The following is a 14,721-nucleotide window of genomic DNA, read 5'->3' on the forward strand; positions in this document are numbered from 1 at the left end:
GCACACTGTACTTTCTTGGGCTGTTGAAGGGTGTCCAGGTAGATGACATGGCTTAGCATCCCTCCAGGTTACAGTATCAGCAGAACGGGTCTCTATCTCAACTAGGGAAATAGCAGTAAACAAGGCAGCTGGAGGGGAAACAAATAGAAGTATTAACAAGCATAGGTACAAATGGATCCTCTAACAGAAACACGATAAAATTCAATGCATTCACAGGGCACCTGGGTGGCTCAGTTAAATGTCTGCCTTCAACTTAGGTCATGATCCCAGTGTACTAGAATCAATCCTCACATCAGGCTCCCTGCTCAGCAGAGAGCCTGCTTCTCCCTCTCCCTCTGCCACTCTCCCTGCTTGTGCTCTGTCTCTTTCTCTCCCAAATAAATAAATAAATAAATAAATAAATAAATAAATAAAATCTTAAAAAAAAATTGTGTTCACAAAAAGGTAGAAAGTAGCAGCAGAAACTTTGAAAATTCAGTCTTTTAATATATTTATAGCATTATATAATTACTAATTTTAAAGTGCTGTCCATATTTTAAAATCATGCATATTTGATCAAGATAGTTTCTCCTACAGTCCTCTCATCTTTTCAAATATTCCATTAATGATCCTAAAGAATGGAGAAATAACCAATATTCTGTATCTTCCCCAAAGTTGTGAGAAGGCTGTGTCAAGCATCACCAAGAATAAGAAAAAAATAAAATGGAAAATAAATCAGGGAATGAACCCAATGGGATTTTGATTAGAGCATGAACATAAGCTTTTTCTCTGGGCAGGATCCATAATAAAGGGTAAAAAGATATAGTACTTAAATGAACCAGCCTGTTACAGAAGCAATATTGTCCCAGAGAGGAGAAGGGATGTCATACACGGTTAAGGAATTATTAAGAAGACTGGCTCCTCATGCATGTGCAAAAAGGGGAACTAATAGAGATAATATATTTAGACTTTCATAAAGCTTTCAACAAGTTCACATCCAAATGAGTCATCCTGGGATCAGCAGGGACCGCTTTGTTCTGCATTAAGATCTGTCTCAAAACTGAAAATCATTTCTAGCCTAAAGTCTTACAACAGCCTGATTACTGGTCATTCTCTAGGCTTTGTTGCCCTGAGATCCTCCTCCAGGATCCAGAATGATCTTCCGGGGGACGCAAATCCCGTCAGGTTATTCTTGCTTAATACTTTCGGTGGCTCCCATTGCCATAAGGATGAAGTCTAAACTCCTTAATTGTGATAAGGGCCTTATGATCTGGTTCTGGTTCCTTGTCATTTTTGGATGTTTAGCATTTGAATCACTTTCTTATGTTTGGGAATTCCTTATCTGCCTCACATTTTAGAGCTGAACATGCCATATGTTTGCTTTTTCAGCCTTCCCTGTAGCTAGAAGCCAGGTATAGCCAATCATACGCTCCTAAACTCAGGAGCAAATGATGGGAAGATATAGGGACCTTAAGGAACTCTTTCTGGTGGTTGTGATTATAACAAGCTTGAGCTTTTGGGCCAACAGAGGCAGCAATACCATGTAGGTTCCTGTGCCTAGTGATCAGGGCCAGCAGTATCAGTCAGACACATGGTAACATTAAGCACTCAGACGAGGTGGCAATTGGTATTTTCACCAGACCACTTCTGGGTGTGGTTTGGGGCATTGTTTGTGGTAATAAAAAATCTTCAGAAATTGATTAAACTCTTAAGAACACATTGTTCAATAATTCTCAATGTTAACAAAAATGTTTTGCAATCCACAAAACTAAAAGGCAACCTATGGAACAGGAGAAGATATTTGCAAATGACATATCCAATAAGGGGTTAGTACCCAAAGTACATAAGGAACTTTTACAACTCAACACCCAAAAAACAAATAATTGAGTTAAAAAATGGACAGACATGAACAGAAATTTTTCCAAAGACATACAGATGGCCAACAGACACATGAAAAGATGCTCAACATCATTCATCATCAGGGAACTGCAAATCCAAACTACATTGAGGTGTCATCTCACACCCATCAGAATGGAGAAAATAAAAAACACAAGAAACAACAGGTGTTGCCAAGGATGTGAAGAAAAAGGAACTCTTGTGCACTTCTGGTAGGAAAGCAAACTGGTGTAACCACTTGTGAAAAACAGAATGGAGTTTCCTTAAAAAGTTGAAAATAGAACTACTCTATATACTAAATACTTTGTAAGTAGTAACTCATGAAATGATGAATTTAATAATGTATCATTAGATCTATTTTAAAGATAAGAAAACTGAGTCACAAAGAACTTAAATACTTCCCAGGTTACTTCACCAGTAAGTGACAGAGCAGGGATACAAAGGCAAGGTGGGGGTGGGGGGTGGCATTAAAAGTTTCAACCCTTGGGACGCCTGGGAGGCTCAGCGGCTGAGCATCTGCCTTTGGCTCAGGGAGTGATCCCAGAGTCCCAGGATCGAGTCCCACATCAGGCTCCCTGCACGGAGCCTGCTTCTCCCTCGGCCTTTGTATCTGCCTCTCTCTCTCTCTCTCTCTCTCTCTGTGTGTGTCTCTCATGAATAAATAAAGTCTTAAAAAAAAAAAAAGTTCCAACCCTCTAATCACACAGTTGGTTCTCTTACCAGTCCCAGCCTTAGGTGTGGCCCCAAACTTGCTTCATTAACATAACAAAAGAATCTCTATCTCATTACTTAGGAAATCCTGAGGATTTTAGGAGCTCTGTGCCAGATACCAGTACAAAGACTAAATATATATTATTTGTTATAAATTACAATATCCTAGGATTTCACTTTAGTCTGAGGCTGTGATTACCTCCTGGTCATTTTGGGCTTCTTGGAAACAGTAGACATAAAGAAAAACAAAAAGTTTTCATATTGGCAGCACTATATGACCTTCATTAACGAGGACTAGGGTTGCTACTACACAACAGGGCCCAAAGGGATATGTCGGGAAACCCAGAGGAGTCACTGGTGCTTCTGGTGCTTCCATGTCTGGTGATATAAACGGGCAATTGCTGTGACTGAGGACCGATAATGCAAGAGTAACTGAGGTCCTGGCATTTGCAGATAAAGGTCCTGGTGAATCTTTATAGCTTCAGACCAGTTTCAACAGTGGGGGACTGAACTTGTCCTGCTAACTCTCCACTGTAAATGACACGTTCCAAATTAAGGTGTGCACAGATCCAAGCAGTACATGGAGTGGATGAGGAAACCGTCTACCTCGTGTCTCTTTTCTCTTGGCCAATCTTTTTACTCCAATTGCTGCAGCTCTGAGCTCCTGTAGGTGTGACCTGACATTATGCCACCTGAGCTGTACAGCACATCACTTCCTTTCTGCCCTAAGCTTCCTTCCCCCTCCCATGTGAGAAGCCTGTAAGGACCCGCAACCATTCTGAGGCACATACCTACCTGGAAGTGAAAGGAAATTAACTGCAGGAGACAACTCTTGACCACCTGGAGGAGGAACTAGTGGGTAATGGTTTTTTTCTTGTCTGCGGGGAACGTTCTGTGTACATTCCACATGGCTCCTCAGGTCCCTAGCGGAATGGAGCCCACTACTCTGAGGCAACAGGCCAAACAGCACACCTGAAGGGCTGTCCCTCTAGCCGTTTCACTCGTACCAGCCTCCCATTTGTTCTTTCAGCTCACTCCCTCCTATAAACTACCTGCACACAAGCGGTCTCTCATGCTGTGTTAAAGCCACAGTACTAACAGAATCAGCCCTGAAGAGTAGGTTCTCCCTACGGCATCTTACTTCACCTTCATAGGTCAAATAGTCACCCCGGTGTTTCAAGACTGAACTGTGGAGCATGTAGCTTTGTTTTATTGTGCAATACAGTTACCTCACTTTCATCTTCATGACCTTATGAGGAAGTATGCATTACTATCTCCATGCCAGAGATGAGGCAACAGGATGCCTCATATTCCAACTGTTAAGCTTGGGCTAGGATTCTGACCCCAACTTAACCTCCAAAGCCCATGTACTTCTGTTCAGCTTGGCTTCCTCTGTCTTCTCACCCCACAGTGGCATATATCTCACCATGCCCAACACACCTTGCCTTTTCATGCTTCCATTTTGTCCTGTTAGCCCTGTGATCCTCAGAGCCTAGATCAATGCCATCTCCCTAGAGAGAATTGCTGTTCCATCACTTCCTGAATCCCTAACCTATTTCTTACCACACTGTTGCTACTGTTCTCTTGCATTTTCCCACTGGGGCTGGAGCCAGACAAGAGTTTAGGTATTAAGTAGTACTAGCTATGGGCACTTAAGTAACAATCACTGAATAAACAGCTGTCAGAGTATGTACTCCTTAAGTACAGGGCCTACGCCTGTCTTACTGACTGCTGTACGGTGGGTACAGAGCACAGTGCCTGGCTCATAGTAGACACTCATTTGTTGAATGGCTGAATGAATGAACATGGATCTGTTTCTTCATGAAGCTGACTCTTACATTGTATTATCCAGCGAATGTTTGTTGAATAAAGGTAATATTAAGAAAAAGTATTTAATGATTAATAGATTTATTTAAACAATAATACATAGAGTTATCATCACGGCCAGACTTAATATGAAATGTTCAATGTTCGATCCAATTTTCCTTCCTGGATAAGTTTTTCTTTCCTATCCTGTAGAGAAAGAAAAAAAAAAAAGCTTTGTTAGAAACAATACATTCTGACCTGTGTTCACTGCAACATTATTCACAATAGCCAAGATAAGCCAAGATACAGAAACAATCTAAGTGTTCACCAATGGATGAGTGAATTTGCCATTTCACAGGTACACGCTTATAGATAGAGAACAGACTGGTAGCTGACAGACAGAGCCAGGGGGTGGGTGGTGGGCAAAATGGGTGAAGTAGGCCAAAAGGTACAAACTTCTGATTATAAAAAATAAATAAGTCACGGGGATGCGATATACAGTATGGTGACTATAAGCTAGTAATACAATATGGAATATTTGAAAGTTGCTAAAAGAATTCATCTTAAATCCTCATTATAAGAAAAGAAAATGGTCTTTTTAAACTATGTATGGTGACAGTTTTTCTTTTTAAGATTTTATTTATTTATTCATGAGAGACAGAGAGAGAGAGAGAGAGAAGCAGAGACACAGGCAGAGAGAGAAGCAGGCTCCATGGAGGGAGCCCGATGTGGAACTTGATCCTGGGACTCCAGGATCACACCCTGGGCTGAAGGCGGCCCTAAACCACTGAGCCTCCTGAGCTAAGATTTACTGTGGTGACAATTTTGCAAAATATACAAACAAACAAAAAAGGTATGGGAAAACACAAAAATAAAAAACCAATGTATTCTGGCATAACCCATGGTATGAAAAACAGGACTAAAATACTCCAAACCGAATTCCAATCTCCCCGTTGTCCAAAGCCTAGGGACTATGAGTAAGGAAGTAGCAACCTGAAGAAATAAAGGGACGATGAGACAACCATCCTATTGGAAAACATCTTACGCATATGTTGGAAGAATTCTATTACCCCACTAAAAAGCCTATGTCAAAAGCACAATGCAAACATCTTCTGGTTAAGTGTGGCCTCCTTTTAGTTAAGCAGATAATTTATCAGACAATCAAAATATATAAGCTCTAACAGGAGAGTAGATTGACCAGTTTAAGGCAGAGCTAGACAGTGAGCTCCAGTCTAGGTGGCAACTCAAGGCCTGCTGGGGGTCCACTACCAGAGTGGCCTAGTGCCAAAGATAAGCTTGGCTTTCTCTGCGATCACATGGCCTCTGATGGCAGATTCCCACCACAGGCTGCTTTTGCCTTCCTGTTGTTAGGGTGTTTAACAGTAATCCACAAAACATGACCAACATAACTAGAATTCATACAAACAGGGAACATACTAAATGATTTATGCATTCTGCTAATACTTAACCCCACTAAAAAAAGCTTTTTAAAATAAATGAACTAAGAAAAACTAAATATAAAGGTTTGCAAAGATAATATTTAAAGGTAAATCAAAATAGTAAAGTTTGGGATCCCTGGGTGGCGCAGTGGTTTGGCGCCTGCCTTTGGCCCAGGGCGCGATCCTGGAGACCCGGGATCGAATCCCACGTCGGGCTCCCGGTGCATGGAGCCTGCTTCTCCCTCTGCCTGTGTCTCTGCCTCTCTCTCTATCTCTGTGTGACTATCATAAATAAATAAAAAAATAAAAAAATAAAAAAAAAAAAAATAGTAAAGTTTAACTTCTGTATTAACCATTTTTAAGTTTTTTGAGAGAGAGTGCATGTGTGTGCAGGCGGGAGAGGGGCAGAGAGAGAATCTTAAGCAGGCTCCATGCTCAGCAGAGCCAGATGTGGGGTTCGATCTCACAACCCTGCGTTCATGACCTGGGCTGAAAGTTAGGTGGCCTAACTGACTAAGCCACCCAGGTGCCCCTCTATATTAACTTTTTAAATTCTAGAGCAGCTATTAAATTAAATTTGAAAGACTCAGAGACTATCATCATTTTTAGCAAAGTATACTTCAATAGGAGTTAAACAATAAAACAATAAAATCAAATATGTAATTGAAACTTTAACTCCTGCTAGAAAGGAACAAAGATAAAAAAGAGAGGGAAACTGAAGGAAGAGTAAAGGACCAAGATGGGAGGAGCACTAGTGGCAAATGCCAAGAGAAAGAGCTGCAGCCAGCACAAAGGGAACCTATCACACAGACACTAAACATCAGGTCCAAATACTTACTCTGTCAGTTTTGAAAACATAAAACCAGAAGAAGAGGGGCCCAATTCCAAACAGAGCTCCTAGAAGTGAGGTCTTGGGAGTGGGCCTAAAATTGGGATAGATGTTTGCTGATCTTGCATAGGTCCAACGAATTAAGGCTGGATCCTCCTAAAATTCAAAAAAACAAAGTTACAAGACATTAAGCAAGGTCTGAAATTCCATACTGAAACAATCTCAACAAAACTTTTATGGGGGAGCACAGGAGATGCCTTTTGTGTTCCATCATCGTTAAGAGTGTACCCTGAATATTCCTAAATAGCTTCAGGGAAGATCTTTCATTTCTAGTATTTGTTGAATACTCTGATAATCCTGTTCAAATCCTTCAGAATTTAAAAGATTCTTATATCACCCCTCAGCTTTCTATTTACTTAAGAAACCTAATCTTTTTAAGCCGGCAGAGGCCATTTTTTTCTCTTTGATCATTTTTTTTTTTTTCTGGATTGTTTTGCAGCTTCATTGTCTTTGTTGAATTGTGATCAACTGAACCCTAGTATTCCTAACGAGGACAGATTTCATATGCTCTATCATGCTTCGTGCTTCGTTTCCAGGATCCTTTCTAATGCTATCCTGCACCCTGTTCTGTCTTTCCAGGCTTCAAATAAATTGCAGGAAGGTGAAGGCTGAGGTAGGCTAACTCTGAACTTTAAGTTTTTCAAGCTGACTTGGGGCAGCCCGTGCAGCTCAGCGGTTTAGTGCCACCTTCGGTCCAAGGGGTGATCCTGGAGACCCGGGATCAAGTCCCACATCGGGCTCCCTGCGTGGAGCCTGCTTCTCCCTTTGCCTGTGTCTCTGCCTCTCTCTCTGTCTTTCTCATGAGTAAATAAATAATTAAAAAAGAAAAAAAGAAATATAAAGCTGACTTGGCTGATATTTTACATGACATAAAATTATTACATTTCACACTTAAAATAATTTGTAGTGAGGACAAGGTTGTTATCAAAGAAAAATAATCAGACTGTCTTGGTTAAGAAAAAAAATTGTCCATTGTAATATATTTAAACTAGAACAATTATGTAAGACAGCAAATCTGCCCCAAACACATAATTAAATTTAATTAGCTAAATCCCCAAATGACTTTATAAAATTATTTACTCCAATTAACTGATTGGCAGATTAAAAATAAGCAAATGAAGTCAGCTTTAAAACTTTAATACCAAAGGAGAACATTCAAAGTCCTATACTCTACCAAGAAGTTACGATTGGTAGGATTAAAATAATTAAACTGGATCTTCCACAGATACATTTTAAACCAAAGTGTTTGCAGAAAAGGTGAAGATACAAGATATAGACAGGTTCAAGGGGATGTTTGAGTTTAATTCCTGAAAGGATAAAAACATCTATTCTTGTATCCATCCCTTCTGCTATTAACGTATTTGAATGATACTCCTACGACAGATTTCTCAATCTGCCAGTCATCTCTCTACATATTTCTCTCTCAGATCTGTCTTCCAGAAACAGACATTTCATTTCATAAAAAAATCAATAGCCCCATGACCATAGTTCACTGAACCTGGTACTGTGGTTAAGAGAGGCTCCAAGACACACTCCATGGGAGACAGTTCTTCTTTGACACCACTCCATGTCCTCAGGACTATGGGCAGCATCTGACACGAACGCTCCTTGGAACTGTTTCTTCTTTTGGTTTCCAGGGCACACACCTGTCTGGCTTTCCTCCTAACTCGACGGCCATTCCCTCTTGGTCTCTTTTGCACTCTTCTTCCTTATTTCATCAATCTCTCAATATTGGACCTTAGACCTTGCTGGTCTTTTCTGACTACATTATTCATTCCCTTGATGATCTCCTCTAGTCACACGGTTTTAAATATCCATCTATACGCCAATGACTCCCAAAATTGTACCTTCCCAGACCTCTACCCTGAACTTCAGACATGATATCCAATTACCTGCTCAACACTGTCATGCTGTTTAACAGGCATGTCAAAGGTGACACATCCCAAACTGATTTCCCAATATTTTACTCCATCTCCATCCCTGCTCCTCTCACATTCTTTTCCATCTTGGTAAAAACCAACTTAATCACCTGTGTCAAAAAAACTTTGAAGTCATCCCTGACCTTTCTCTCTCTTACACCTCACATCCAATCTGCTAGCAAATCTGATTGGCTTGACTTTTAATACATACTCAGAACTCACCACTTCCTACCAACTTCCACCACCAAAACCCTGATGGATTGCCTCAAAAGCCTCCTAAACAGTCTCCTTGCTCTTGCTCCTCCATTTTCAACCAATGAACCAGAGAGGTGTTCAAATGTAAGGGCAGATTACCTACTCCGTAAACGACCTACAATGACCTACGAAGCTTGGTGTGATCTAGTTCCAGGTACCTGTCTGACCTCATCTCTTCCCACTTGGCTCTCACCTTTCTCCACTTTACTCACAATCGTCTCTTCAGTTATTTCTGGAACTAACCGGGCACACTTCTGTCTAAGGACCCCTACACCTGCTGTGCCCTCTACCTCAGATGCTACTTTCCAGACAGCTGTGTGGCTAGCTCCATCTCCTCACTTCCTTCATGTTGCCTTCCCTAGGGGTATCTACAATTTCAGCTGGTATCCCTTCCAACTACACAACACACATTCCTAATCCCTTCCTTGCTTTATTTTTCTTATCACTTGCCATCGACATGCTCAACGATGTAGTTTGCTTTTTTTTTTTAACCTGTTTATTACTTGTCTGCCCCACTGGAAAGAAATCTCTTCACAGACAGGAATCGACAGGTCACCTCAGCAACCAAAACAGGGCCTGGCCCTATAACAGCAATTACTCATTCATGGAGTTGATCATTTGTAAAGATTACGCAAGGAATTTCTATATACCGATTATTATGATTAAGTGCCAGGCACTCATTTAATTAACAGAACAACAAAGCAAGTTATTACAGGCTTTTTTTTTTTTTTTTAATTCAAGAGAGACACAGAGAGAGAGAGAGAGAGAGAGAGAGGCAGAGACACAGGCAGAGGGAGAAGCAGGCTCCATGCAGTGGGCCCGACGCGGGACTCCATCCTGGGTCTCCAGGATCGCACCCTGGGCCAAAGGCAGGCGCTAAACCGCTGAGCCACCCAGGGATCCCCTACTGGCTCTTTTATATGACAAAATTGAAACTATCTTAGGGCACAGAACCAGGAAAGAGAAAATCTGGGGTTTAGATTTCAGCTTTTTGGTACATCAAACCCTGTGTGAGTACGTAAATAACAAATGTCTCCCTCTGCACCTTCTTCTCAAGTAAACAAGGTTCTGACTGGAGGTAGTGCAGCCAACTAGTTAAGGAGATGTTTTGGGTTACGTAGTTCAGGGTTTAAACTCACTTGCTAAGGGGGTATTACTCTGTGACCTCCGTGTCCTGTCCTTCCCCATGTTTGTCTTCTCACCTGTAAAATGGGGATCATAACAGGGCCTAATGCTTTGAATACTTGTGACGTTTGGATAATATTCAGAAAGGGTTTATTATTTTTCAAAGATTTTATTTATTTATTCATGAGAGACACAGAAAGAGAGAGAGAGGCAGAGACACAGGCAGAGGGAGAAGCAGGCTCCATGCAGGGAGCCGGACGTGGGACTCGATCCCGGGTCTCCAGGATCAGGCCCTGGGCCAAAGGCAGGGCCAAACCTCTGAGCCACTCGGGAGGCCCTCAGAAAGGGTTTAGACAGTGTTGGCACGATGTAAATTTCCTTTCATTCTCACAACTTCCAAAAAAGTCCTACACAACACCAGTGCAACGCTGGGGAAAGTTTTGTTTTTAAGATCATGGCCGACATGCTATTTACATAGCACTTATGCAGAAAATTACCGAAAAGCCACTCACTAAGTAACAGCTGTCGGCCCAGTGGTTTTAAGCGCCTGCGATGTCCTACAAACTATCTCCTTCAACCTTACAATGATCCTGTAAAGAATGTAACTACTTTTCCCCTGTAAATAAGACCAGAAGACCAACGTAAACTAAGGTCGTCGAGCTTGCCCTTGTGTTCCTTCTGCCTTGGTGTCTGACTTTAAAGTTTCAACTAGCTGCGGAGTTTCTGTTGTTGTTTTTTAAACGTTTATTTATTCATCAGAGACACACAGAGAGAGAGAGGGAGGCAGAGACACAGGCAGAGGGAGAAGCAGGCTCCACGCAGGGAGCCGCAGGTGAGACTCGATCTCGTGACTCCAGGATCACGCCCGGAGCCAAAGGCAGATGCTCAACCGCTGAGCCACTCAGGCTTCCCTTTTTTTTTTTTTTTTTTGAGGTGGGGGGGGAGGTGTTTTCAAAAGATATAAACGAAAAAATAAAAAAAAACAAGAAAAAAAATAGAGAAAAAAAATCACTATGATTCCCATCAGGTGAGAGCAGCATTGCTATGAACTGTGAACTGAGAGGTGGAAAATTGCTTTCAAAAAAAAAAAAAAATCACTATGATTCCCATCAGGAGAGAGTAGCATTGCTATGACCTGTGAACTGAGAGGTGGAAAATTGCTCTCAAAAAAAAAAAAAAAAGAAAAAAGGTCACACAGAGGAAACAGGAAACATTTTCCTGAGCACTCACTACACAGCCCAGGCTCCGTGTCGGCCAGCCCGGGGGCCCCATCTCACGGGATCCTAACAGCCGCGTTGGGGCAGGAAGGACCGTGTTGGCCCCATTTTTCCGGGCGGGAGCTGGGCCACTTCCGCAGTGATCCCGCCGGGGCTCGAACCCAGCGCGCCGCGGATCCCGGAGCGTCGTCTCCGTCTCCGAGCTCTCCGCCCAAGGTCGAAGGCCTCGTGGGAGGGCCCGCTCCCTCAGTCTGAAGAAAACCGAAACCTAAGCTACCGACCCCGGCCGCGCGGCGTCCCCCGGCCGGAGACTCCTGTCTTCCGCCCTCGCCCGGCCGGCGCGCCCCGCCCCCCTCCCCCCGCGACTCACGATGAGCCCCCGGCGGCTGGGGTCGTTGTACTGAAGCAGGTACTCCCGTTTAAGTCGGGATCTTATGGCCAACCGCTCGGCTTGCGCCCTCCGGGCTTCCGGAGAGACGTCGTACTCGGCTGGGTCGAGGGTAGCGGGCAGGGTAGCCAGAGAGGACGGTTTGTACTTGGGGGCCGACATCTTGGCAACCCGCGCACAACCGCGCCTGCGCGACTCCGAGGCCCGCCCCCTTCACGCCGACCTTCCGCCCGAGGAAGTGCGCTTGCGCAGTAGCCGAAGGGAGGCGAGAAGAGTTGAAGACCCGGAGCTCGGCCTCTGCCCTCGCCGCGGTCTCAAGGTCCTGGGCCTCGAGGGGCGGTCTGCGCATGCGCAATGTGCTTCCCTTGCCCCTTCGGGTCCACCTCCGCGGCCGCCTAGCTACACCCGATCTATTATTGCTATTATTGCTCGTTGCTTCTTCCTAGCACCGAGGCTCATCTCTACGGACAAAAGAGAGCTTATTTTGTGAGGTTGAGCTGTGGGAGAATGGCACGCACAGGATGTGGGGACTGGCTGTAGCTAGGATGCTGTTTTCAGTGTGGGTCCCTGGGGGGGGGGGAGTGTGACTTTGGACAAGTCATTTATTTCTTTTTTTTTTCTTTTTTTTTTTTCTTTTTTTTTGGACAAGTCATTTAACCCGCTCTGAGTTTCCTCCTGGATCCTTCCATCCTGGATAATGACCCCCATCCTATCCACCTAGCAAACTTGTTGTGAGGATTAAATAAGATAAGGAATACATGCCAATGTGTTTGCAGAACACAGTGCCCTACCCAAGAAAAAGAAAGCTTTTCTGTACGTTGTCACCTGAGATTGGTACAGCCTTAGGTAGAGGCGTGTTTTTCATGTGCACAAAATAATGTTTAATAGTAGAATGATGCCAAAAGAGAAATGATGCTTGCCTACTGTAGTAAGTCATTAACAAATGAAGTACTGGCTAGAGCTCATGAAGAAACTGTATCTTAGTTAAAATACTAAAACCTCTTACCTAAAATCCTTAGCACTCTTTAGGTGCTCAGAATAAAGATCTCCTTAGATGATGCCCTTATGCATGGGGGCATTGTATCTTAATGTGAAAGATGGTTTGGGGAGAAAAAAAAGGGTACGGGAAAGAAAACCTTCGTCCCTACTGTCCTTAGTCCCCCACTATCACCAAGGGAAAAAAGCAATTTCAAGTTGCATAGCAGGGTCTTTGGGTACCAATCAGAAACTCCTTAGGGAAAAACATGTAAACGATATTTCCATAGCTCAGGCAAGGAAAAATGGACCTAAAGAGAGCTTCAGGTTGGTTGAAATGTCTAGGGACATATAGGTATGTTGGGAAATGGTTGCTAGGCAGAGAAGGGACTAGAAAGTGTTGGCATCTGAAGTGATGAGGAGCAGCACTGCTGTCAGACTTATTCAACAATTTAATACGGTTTTTAAATATTTATTAAGCACCCACTGGGTGAAGCATACTGCACACTAGTCAATCTTAGTCAATCTTCTAAGCTCAGTGGGGAAAATGCAGAAGAAATGAAGGACGTGATGTTTGTCTTCAAGGAACTGACAGTACAGGCAGTACGGAAAGAACAGACAGGATATGATAATATTTGCAAAGCAGTTTAATGTCCAAATGAATATAGAGCAAAGTGGGCTCATGAGAATGGAGGCCGAGAAAATGTAGAAAAAAGAAGTTTGAAACAAATCACTTATACTCAACTTTAAAGGGGTGATGCCATAAAACAAAATGAAAAGCAGGAGCAGGTTATAAATTCTAATGACAATCTTGATAAAGTTTCAAAAGCCTTTTGGTCATAGATTAGACACTGATCAGGGAAGAAGGGCATGCAAAAGAATAAAAGAAAGAAGAATACAATGACTGCGCATGACAAAGTTTTAAAAGACTTTTTAAAGTTAAGAGAGGGAGAGAGAGAGAATGACAAAGAGAGAATAAATTTCATTATTTCCCTTTGGATTAGTTAAGGTATTTATTCCCACATTTGCTTATCATAAGGTTCCCTTAAGATGTTTGTCAAAAAGAGTCCTAAGTTCAGTTCTGCTCTTGAAGATTCCAAACTGATCTGGCAGGGGAACTCAAGAGTGTAATTTTTACAGTTTCCTGAGGGGATTCTTATACTATTGTGTGTTTGGGAGACATAGAGATGAGCACAAGAGGTCTTCTCTTCCCTCTTCCTTTTTCCAGGAAAGGTCCTCCCAGAGTGAATCTATTTGAGATGGGGACGTAGATTCCATAATGAAAGAAAAAGACTTGATTGGGGTTTTATCTTGAAATAATGCAATCAAAAGTTATGAAAACTAATTTATTTTATATTTAACATCTAAAGTTATAGTTACAACTGTGTGCTAATTTTGATAGATTAAGTGTTAATTTCTGGGCACGGTTATTTTTATATAGCTTATTATCCTTCACTTTGCATTTGGTTTTTGCAAGAGGGTCACATTTGCAGAAATGTTGGAGGACTTTATCCAGTTTTCCCAAAGTCCTCTCTTCATCCTTTGAAACTAAATTATTTCCTTTTGAAGCATTGATATCATCATCATTCTTATTGCTTTTCTTTTCTTCCTTTATTATCTGGTTCAACTTTGAGATCCTCCTTTATTAGTGACTTCGTGTGTGGATCCAGCAGTTTACCCACATCACTTTCACCAATTTTATGAAAGTCCATATCTTTTGCAAGATGTGCAATAGACATCTATTGTTTTTGAGGACTAGATATTTCCAAACAGATGACTAAGACTTTGATAGGAGTGGATGTAGTGGAAGATGGAAGAGTTAAGATGGGGAACAATTTCACAAGTGGTCATTTCACCAAAGAACATTTCATGTTTTAAAGACTTTTGCTTCTCCTACTAGAATTTATCAGAATTTTGGGGGAGATGGATTACAGGGACTAAGTATATGTACCTGTATTTGGCTAGAAGAGGGAGGATGAAATGGTAAAGCGGTAGAGAGAAATGAAACTTTGCAGGGGTCAAGTTATAAGAATGGGACAGGATTTCAGGGAACAGAAGACGAACAAGTGAATACAGAAACTGTAAGAAGCAGATAAATTCCTGCTTGCAGCAATATGAAGAG

At 42.3% G+C, this 14,721-nt stretch overlaps 1 protein-coding gene across 1 annotated transcript; it reads right to left on the reverse strand.

The window, feature by feature from the left end:
* Positions 1-4,477: 4,477 nt before the first annotated feature.
* NDUFB4 (NADH:ubiquinone oxidoreductase subunit B4) lies at positions 4,478-11,825 on the reverse strand. The gene is made up of 3 exons (XM_041727608.1): positions 11,607-11,825; positions 6,670-6,816; positions 4,478-4,599 (listed from the first exon to the last, which is right to left on the reverse strand). Exons 1-3 carry the CDS (start codon positions 11,784-11,786, stop codon positions 4,537-4,539), a joined length of 390 nt encoding a protein of 129 aa, XP_041583542.1. The 5' UTR covers positions 11,787-11,825; the 3' UTR covers positions 4,478-4,536.
* Between the last annotated feature and the right edge of the window lie 2,896 nt (positions 11,826-14,721).

The sequence above is a fragment of the Vulpes lagopus genome, chromosome 1 (genome assembly GCF_018345385.1).
Source record: "Vulpes lagopus strain Blue_001 chromosome 1, ASM1834538v1, whole genome shotgun sequence".
Taxonomy (NCBI): Eukaryota; Metazoa; Chordata; class Mammalia; order Carnivora; family Canidae; genus Vulpes; species Vulpes lagopus.